The following is a 9,898-nucleotide window of genomic DNA, read 5'->3' on the forward strand; positions in this document are numbered from 1 at the left end:
CTGTGCATCCGATCATAATTTGAATACGAACTCTGATTGGATTAAAGGAATTTTGTCCACGTAAACATTTAAGAGTCCATTTTCCACAATATGTCCCTTTGAGGTCTTTCTTATTTGCTTTCTGAAACAATTGCTATTTATATAGTGAGCTGTTATGGAGGTGTTTGTTTGTATTTTTAGTTACACCCTTTGACTCACCACGATGTTGCTGCAGGCTTTAAATGGAGCACAGCAGTGAATGAAGTTACTTTGTTGAAAAAAGGCAGTTAGGTTGTAATGGTCCTTCATTCTCAATAATACCCTCCACTACCCTCCAAAATCGGGAACTTGTGTGTCCCTTGCCCTTGGCACGATTGTAAAATGCTCCTTCCACATGTAACACTTGTATTTATCCATTAATTTTTAAATATATCTTAAAATAGATGCCATAATGATGATGCACTCCACATGCTACGGTGGCTAGCTCATTAACTTTTACCTAGACATGTACCTTTTCTTTTGATGTTTGATGTTCTTATTTCTGCCATTTAAAATAACAACTACTTTTAAAATCTTCCATCTTCTTCTCTCATCAAGTGTGCCATCGGAAGCTATCTAATTCCACTTAGTTTCTCAGAAACTCGTTTTTTACTCATTACAAATATGTCTTTGTTGACGGCAGAAGGTACAGTAAACAGACGAAGTCATGTCTTGTGCAAGTGCAATTGCGAAACACTGCATACGAGCTATCAGCTTTTTGTTCAATTAATATGCCCCGACTATGCGCTATCTCCGTAAATTTGTGAGTAAATTGAGACAAAATCATGACTTCGGTAGTCATACTTTTTATGTCATTTTTATTTGGTGTTGTAAATGTTTCCAATTAAAATTAGGTCCCTTGGCTCAATGATAGTTGGGAAACACTTCTCTAGAGGACCAGAGGAATGAGTACTGTATTTCAGCGATTTCAGATAACATTAGTGGAGAAGTGCGTCACCATGGTTACAAAAGGCAGACACAACACGCTACGCAATGGCCTGAATAGCAAGCGAAGAGCTTTTTTGGCCCACTTCGAAACGCTCGCATTAGTCATTGGATCTAATGAGTCGCTAGTGACACAGTGGAAGCAGTGGCGGCCCGGAACGTCGCTAAGCGCCACCGTACACACGCACGCACGCACACGCTTGGCCGGCGATTACAATTACTGTTTATTTTGACAGCCAATTTGGCCGCTGGTCTCCAACATGACAACTACATGCTTGTACTCTGTAGTTTAGCGTCAAGCTAACCACGAGCCAAATATTTTGTTTGAAAACTACTAAACGTTTTGTTTGACTTTTGAGGCTTATGATTCTCAGTATTGGTCCACTTTTGGGTTACCACACTTAGATGTTCCGCTGTTGTTCCACTCACCTGTATTATTTCCGTTAAAATTGTTCAAGCCAGACTTGTGTGTTTGTCTGTGGACCATACGTTCAGGTGGATATGCAAGACTCTCGCTTGGTGTGATAGTGTTAGCATTTGGATGTTTTTGTAGCTGACTGCACTGCTCACATTTAGCTGGATGTGGCCAATAGCAGCTTCTGTGTTTTACTGTTTCCCCGCTGTTCAGTAAAGCGGCTGAAAAATCCTCCTCATTCCTCCACTGGTTACTGTTGGCAATTCTTTTGCTTATTAATAGTCGACACGCCTCTAATGCAGTATCTTTAGACCATTTTTAATAGTCTATGCATTTGCTGGAGTTAAGAGCTAGTACTGGTGTTTTTAATGTGTTTTTTGGGCAGACGCGAATGTGTATAAATTGCTGATCGGGGTATTTCAATGGCATCAACCTCACATCGACGGGGCATGTCTGACATATGCAGCACATGTGCAGCTGTCCAGTATGTCTTAGGTTTTTATCCACATTTCCAGTCTAAACAAATATTTACTGTACACTGACTGCTATGACACATATCTCATTCGTGTCACTTGGGAGCAAAAACAAAAATTGGGTCACTTGTACCACGCAGGGTAATTCCAACTTCAAACCACAGATTTTCTCCATGTGGTCCTTTTTGATGTTATGCAAAATCTTCACCCCTGAGTGCACTGCAATGTAGTGACTATCTTGATTATCTGCTCATCATTGTTCAAGCCGGCTGACAGCTAGTTGAACTTCCTCATTGCTTCAGACCTGCAGGCAAATACACAAACACTCTCTGTGGACCGTGGAAGTGTGTACATCTTTAGTGTTTTATTTTATAAGCTCCGTGTCACAACCACAATGCATGGAAAGAGCAGGCAAAGGTGTTTTATTTTTAGAACCTTGATGCAAAAAAAGTTTCCATTTCAATGCCGATGCTTGAAGGTTTTTTTCATCAGCAGGAAGTGATTATATTGCGCAACTCAACAGGAACACACCTTCTGACGTTTTAATCCATGCAAAATCTACAGGTATTTGAGTTAGAAGGGATATATTAAATGATATTTTTTCATCTTTTAAAAAAAAAAAAATGCATTCATATACAGGAGCATTTGACAGCTACAAAGTATTTAACATATTTTATCATGAAGGAGGTTGGATGTTTGGTATAAGGCCGTACAGCCTTTTCAAGCAAATCATTTTCATCTCTTAGCACTCATTACGGGGGAAAAAAATTCATTAATAAGTAATAAAAGATTTAGATTAAAAAGAGCACTCACCTAACTTTGCCTTGTTTGCCTCAATTTGCCTCAATTTGCCAATTGACTGTAACCTAATTTATACTGAATCAACAGCACACTCTTCTGTTTGCTGCTGAGTAGTGCACTCCATTTTGTAAGGTGACACATGAAGCTCGATCAAATTAAACAGGATTGACTTAATTCTTCCATTCATCCATTTTCGATGGTGCTTTTCCTCATTCGAGTCACGGGTGAGCTAAAACCTATCCCAGCTGACTTTGGGTGAGCGGCGGAGTACGCCCTTGAATGTCTCCAGCCAATCACAGGGCACACATCGAGCGGATATAATAAGCTTACACACCCCTGTTCAAATAACTTTTTTTTTTTTTTTTTTTTTTTTTAACTTTATTACAGCAATTTATAATTGTTATGTATTTCAATCCTACAATCATTTTTCAGGGTCATGAGTGAACAGGAGCCTGTCTCAGCCGCAAATGGTCATCAACCAATTGCAGGGCACATACAGACAGATAACATTCAAACTCACATTCACACCTCTGGATAATCTCCAATGGACCTAAAGTGCATGTTAAGTGGGACAAAGCCCATGTAAGCATGGGGAAAAGGGGATATGCCAAAAAAAAAAAAAAAAGAAGTACAATTTAACAAATTTGTGAGAGAGTTTCCTCTTATAGTCACTATTTTCAATGGCATAATACTGTACACTACAAACTACATAAATGTGGACTATTGATGGCAAATGACGACACACTAACGAAAGTATAGCAAAGCTAAGTTTTGAATTTCAGAATTCACAAACATTCAACCACAGGCGAGTGTAATCATCAAAATTCAGAAAATACATCTGACTTGTTACTCATTTGACACTGTTTTTTTTTTTTTTTTTTTTTTAATGTTCTAAAATGTATCTTTCTTTGCTTTGCAGTGAATGAAATCATCTGCAAGGACTTGACTGGTGTTCAAACTCGAGGGCAATCCTAGAGGACAGCTCCGAAACAGAAAATGACATCACATGCTGCCCCTGGCCCTCCGTTGTCAACAACATCGGACATTCTGGGTTTTCTGCACGCCATTGTAAATAGCCCCCCTTGCAGGCAGCACAGAAAAAATGCAGGTAACTGTGCCTTTAAAAGTAGTTCACTTCTGCTTGTTTACTAGTGAATGAATAAATGAAGGAAGTCCAAACTTAACCGGTCGATCATCTCAAAAGTGCAGTTTGTAATTGACAATAAACTGAGGCCTTCACCAAATCTAGCTATCAACTTACTGTGCACTGTTTTTTAAAACTGGGCGGCTTTATAGATAGATAGATAGATAGATAGATAGATAGACGTATACATATTAGGTATACATATAACATACAGACAGTGTGCATATACGTACATATTGTATGTATATGTATTCCATTTTATATGTAATGTGTATACTGCATAATTTTCACGTGAAGTGTCTTCACAGGGCCTGTGATGCTGCATTCATGATTGTAGTTTGTGTTCTAATTCTAAATTCTAATTTCAGTGACAATCTGCACTTTGACACATTATAAGTGGCCTTTTAGTATCAGAAGAGCATCTATTTTATTTTTAGTCCTCTGAACCTTTTCCTGTGTATATATAGCAGATTTATATATACTATTAAAAATGACAATATATTCAACGCCAAAGTCTTGCCTATGCATAAGATTCTTGCAGCCCTTTGTAAACAGAGTACTCTACCTTCTTTATTAAAATACACAGTCGTAAGGATACACAGCTATGCTAAAAAAGTTTGCTGTGATTGGAAAAGAATATTTGTGTTAACTGATGTTGTTATGACTTAATCGGATGTTATTTGTGTTGATAAATTGATCACTTTTGTATGAAAAGCTGCAAATGGAGAAAAGCAGAAATATAAAGCAGAATTGGAGGTAGCCTTTTTTTTTTATTAAACAGAATATTCTATTTTGTAATATTGCATTGATATGAATGACGTTTGCCATTGAGCCAGTACAGCACAATTGCAGTTGCCTTATCTTGAATGTAATCTCCCCCATTTTTTAGTGTGTACTGTAAATATAAACCTCAAAGTGTGATTTATGCTGAAATATGTGGAGCTTGTTATATTGTCACATGTCTTTAGTGTTTATATCATGCACCATATCATTCTTTTTTTTTTTTTTTTTACAAGGAAAAACTGAGGCCTCATTTATATCTGGAATCTTGTTTTTGTTCACTTGTTCAATTTCAGTAAGGTTTTAATGATGTCTTATTTACTGTTAAAATGTAAGTATTGCTATTTTTGTATTCTTAAAAGTAGCAATAAACTATATCCTGACACAATCGCCAATGTTTCATCTATTTCTATTCTTCTGCAACTGCGATGATTAAATGAAGAACAAGTTGGAAAATTACTTTTTTTTTTTTTTAATTCCGTATTGCATTCCTCTGCTACACTTATATAGCAATGTGATTGCCTTGTACTTGGGACATGTCACGATAACAAGAGTGAATCTAACCTAACCGGATACCGCACACGACATAGGATTCACCAGGAGACAGACGGCTGCAGATGATCGGATGATAACGTATTTGCCTTTAGGCACGTTTTCGTAAAGTTGCCTGAATAATTAATCATTTGTGGATTACATAGACTAGGTTCATTAAAAAGCCATAGTGAACTTAGAAACACACATACAGTACAAGAAGAGATGAACAGAACATGTTTTATCTCTAAAATATATCACATGTTTACAATCATGCTAATTTGGTTCCCCTGTTAAAATGTTTGCTATAAAATTTGTGACATTACCGTATTTTCCGGACTATAAACAGCGACTTTTTTCCTAAATTTTGAACCATGCGTGGGCGGCAAGCTGGTCGACTGGTTAGCATGTCCGCCTCACAGTTCAGAGGTCGTGGGTTCAATCCCGATTCCGGCCTCCCTGTGTGGAGTTTGCATGTTCTCCCCGTGTCTGCCTGGGTTTTCTCGGGGAACTCCGGTTTCCTCCCACATTCCAAAAAACATGCATGGTAAATTGATTGGACACTCTAAATTGCCCCTAGGTGTGATTGTGAGTGCGGTTGTTTGTTTGTCTCTGTGTGCCCTGCGATTGGCTGGCAACCAATTCGGGGTGTCCGCCGCCTACTGCCCGAAGGCAGCTGGGATTGGCTCCAGCACGCCCGCGACCATTGTGAGAAGAAGCGGATTGGATAATGGATGGATGAACCATGCGTTTTATAGTGCGGTGCGGCTATTCTGTGGATTCTCCTCCCACCGCTCGGAGCGCTCTAACTGGAATTGCCGTACAATTCAATTCAATATATTTGCCATGAACAGGATGTGACTGCAGGTGGAGGAGTTCAACAGGCGAGGGCGCTATGCACTAAGTTATTGCATTAGGTGCATATGTAGAATGTAGTAGATCAAAAAAAGGAGTCTGGTGGACTTTAGCTGACAAATGGGAGCGGCAGTGAAATGACAATAAGTACTGTTTGATTTCTCTTGATTCTGTTCCGTTTTAATCAGCAAAGTTGCTGCCGTGTTAAAAGTTACTGTTAGGAAAGAATCTATTCTGTCGTATCGTACTGTAAATGCAGTAAATATCAAATTTCTCAACATAGATAGGTGCGACTTATATAAAGGTGTGGTTTATATGTTTTTTCTTTGTTTTTGTTTTTTAAATAGGCTTATACTCCGGAAACTACTTTACTAGGATATTAATTAATTCATGTAATTAATATGATCTGGCACTTTCATGGGCTCTATATTTGTAACCAGCTGACATCCTGCTTGCTATGTGGCGAATTTGTGATTAGACGTTGGTAGACAGGCGCAGGCCAGCGGATCTGCGAGAGGAAGGGAGTGGGAGTGGTCACTGCCGACTCTAATCATGGCCGATCAAAGTGACTCCTTTTATGCCCTTTAAGTGTGTTGTACTTGTCACGCGCTAGAGTGTCGACATATAAAGTGGACGTTTGGAGACCGTCCCCACCCCTGATTATTTGTGTGCCCCTCCCATAGCTGTGCCACCCAGTACCATGATTAAAAGATAATATAATGATTCCGAGGTTTTCATGCCCGTTGTTCACATGATTGTGAAAGAAATATGTCGCATTAGACCAGCTGTCTACCCTGTGCCGGTGTTAGATGTCGTCTGACCAGGTGTAAGGTTTACAACTACTTTGTGCCACCAAATTGTCCATCAGGCACATCTTAAAGACACTGTTACAGTTTTTTCTCCGTTGTTTTGGTACATTTCTCAGATCAGAATTGAATTTCTCTAAACTATTTGTTCAATTTTCAAATCATTGTGTCACATCAAAGAAGCAGTTTCTCGTTTCTTTGAACAAGAAATGCTTTGGCACATGCAAATGATTAGGCCCAATCCTCTGTTGTTTGCAACATTATCAGTTGCTTATTTCATGTTGACCATGAATGGGTCTCTGTTAAATTGTCTCACACCCAACAATAGCATTATTTCATTGCAGAAGTCTTGACATGCAAATTGGTTGAACAGTTGTCACAATATGTCAAATCAGGGGCGGAGCCAGAACGTGGCTAATGGGTGGGCCTGGAAAAATCAGGGTGGGCCTGAATATTTCTCTCACTGAGCACAATCCTCCTATCCCGACACATCGTATATTCAAATAAAATGACAAACTGAATAATATGAAGTTCAGATCTTCCTTAGACACCCACAATTATGCCATTCTTAATATTCAACAAAATAACACACAAAAAAACCCACACACAAATTCAAAAATAATTTAACCTCCTAAGGCTTAGTGGCCACATACGTGGACAGCACTTTCTAGCTCTTGTGTCCACAAGCGTGTGCGCTGTGCAACTGTGGGTGTCTTGCACACATGTGGGCACTTACACTGCCATCTTGTGGTCTCAGAAGAGTATTACATACTGCAGTCAAAATACAGTATATAAAATACAGTACAATACAATACAAAAAACTAAAATGTGATGCTTAGTTTTTCTTCTAATTAGGTTCCAATAAGCCCAAATAGCAAAATGAAATAAAAAATGTAAAAAAAAAAAAACAGCTTGGGACATAGGAGGTTAATAATAATTTACAAAAAAATTTAAAGTATATATTTCATGAATCTCACTGGGTGGGCAGTGTGTATGTGTATATGGGTGGGCTCCGCCCCTGTGTCAAACGGATTTCCTTACATTCCCATTACACTTTTTTTTTTTTTTTGCCCATTAGACTTTTAAGATGTTTCGCCAGCTCCAGCACACCCGTCACCTTGATGAGGACAAGCGCTCATGAAAATGGATGGATGGAAGAACATCACTCCTTCAATTGAATGCCTGTCAACACTCAGGGTGGGTGTGGCGGGGGGAAGTGTATGGGTAGGCTGGGGGCAACGGTTGCCACGGAGACAGCCTGTTTGGTGCGTTCTTTGTGAATGAACCTTGTGTTCAGGAAGTCTTTGGTCTATGATGTCAGCGCCAATGAAAAGACGGCACGTGGGTCTCGCCGCATACATGAGCTGCCTCCGGCCTACTTGCACACACGCACACGTACCGCCATGACTCATGTGCCCTTTCGGTGCTCAATGCCTCTCTGGCTCCGGGGTCCATGCAGAAAACACACACACGAATGAAACATAATGAGCTTGGCATTTCATTCGTCTGGCTTTCGATAGTTGTCAAAGAAAGAATTCCAAATCAAGCTGACTGTCAGTATGCACGGTGCTTAACTTATTTTTGAATTTATCGTAATATAGCTATGAACTTAAATTTAGTTCGAACCACTAGTCATGCATGCTATTCAACAAAGGCTGCTTCATGAAAAATTACAGCGTGCTCCTCGCTGCGATGAAGGCATACAATGCAAGCACATTCTCAGCTCGTTTTCTTTGTACTTTATGTTCATTAGGTGCATTACATATTTGGCGACATCGTGGCTAAAAGCTTGTTAGTCAGCTAAACACATAAAACTGAAATACTTTTTTTACATTTCTCATTTATTTAGCTTATTAAATAATTTGTTGATTGGTTTATTGTAAATAATAAAATTAAAGTGGAAGTCAACTCAAAATGATCGTCACAATAATACGTAATATGCGCCCCCACTAGTCTAAACACGGCATTCCGATTAATATTGCATTTGTGGAATATGAATGAAGCAGAAAAATCCACCCAGTCTTACGACTTGCTGTTGACCGAAAATGACATCACAGTTGCTCGGGGCTCAGGTAACAACCAATCACGGCTCACCTGTTTTCTAGGTTTGGTCTTGTGACGTTCGCAAGCTGAGCCCTTAGGCACTGTGACATCGTTTTCAGCTGCCAGACTGTGTCAATACAAGGCAAAATATACCTGAGATGGATAAAATGGGGTGGATTTTTTTTGCATATTCCACAAACACAATATTAATCAGAATGCCATGTTTACACTAGTGGGGAGTGGGGACACATCGAACATATTATTGTAAAGACATTTTTTGTACTTAATGATATTCGTATACAAATACGTAGTTGGGTCCCACCTATCAAGTGTGTAATTAAACTATTACGTAAATCTTGCTCTTTGAAAAAGGGTCAATGAATCCATGAACTGATCAATATTTTTCTCAGGATGTCCACTTGGATGCCTTTCTGTGACTCTTCCAGTCCCTCTGTATCTCTGGTGCAACCTGCTGATGACCCTCTGTGACACTATGCTCAGTGGCCACTTCCCTCTGAGAACATTCCGCCTGAATCGTCGCTGTGGCGAGGAACCACGCAGTACTGATCAGTTGTCGAACTGCAAACAGCACGATGGAGCATGATGAAGAGCACTGTTGAAATATGAATTCTTTGGTCAAGTCTGAATCAAATAGCTGTTATAAATTTAGCCGTTCAGATCCTAGTTAGAGAACAACAAGTTGAGCAAAAAGTACGGAAACACTGAAAAGGTGGAAGTGTGCATTCAAAGGTTTAGAGAAGGTCAAATTACATTCATCTACAGCAGTTTAAGTGCATTCTGAAATTCTACGCAAAAAGCCATTCATCGAGCACACTAAACTACTCATAGGTGTGAATGTGAGGGTGAATAGTTGTCTATATGTGATTGAGTGGCCATCAGTGCAGACTTGTACACACTTCCTCCGACCCAAGAGCAGTGCTGGTTTTAAAGTCTGACTGTAGGGGGAGGCAATGGAGCTTGGGAAGAATCACCGGAGGCCTTAATGGAGCAGGAAGAATCTCAGTTGGTAAAACGTTTCACCGCTGCGATGCAAATTCAGTCAGTGAAACACATGTTGGGGAAAAAA

General features: G+C 39.5%; 1 protein-coding gene across 3 annotated transcripts in view; it reads left to right on the forward strand.

Moving 5' to 3' along the window:
• Positions 1–4,954, forward strand: part of nfatc2a (nuclear factor of activated T cells 2a) — a 28,601-nt gene extending 23,647 nt beyond the window's left edge. For all 3 annotated transcript variants that reach the window (XM_086025909.1, XM_086025892.1, XM_086025901.1), the window contains exon 10: positions 3,572–4,954. In XM_086025909.1, the coding sequence (XP_085882035.1) occupies positions 3,572–3,627 (56 nt within the window). In that variant the 3' untranslated portion in view covers positions 3,628–4,954. The remainder of the gene's footprint in view (positions 1–3,571) is intronic.
• Positions 4,955–9,898: the final 4,944 nt, after the last annotated feature.

Source organism: Filicampus tigris, chromosome 1, assembly GCF_054856515.1.
Source record: "Filicampus tigris isolate MCC_2025a chromosome 1, RoL_Ftig_1.0, whole genome shotgun sequence".
NCBI lineage: Eukaryota > Metazoa > Chordata > Actinopteri > Syngnathiformes > Syngnathidae > Filicampus > Filicampus tigris.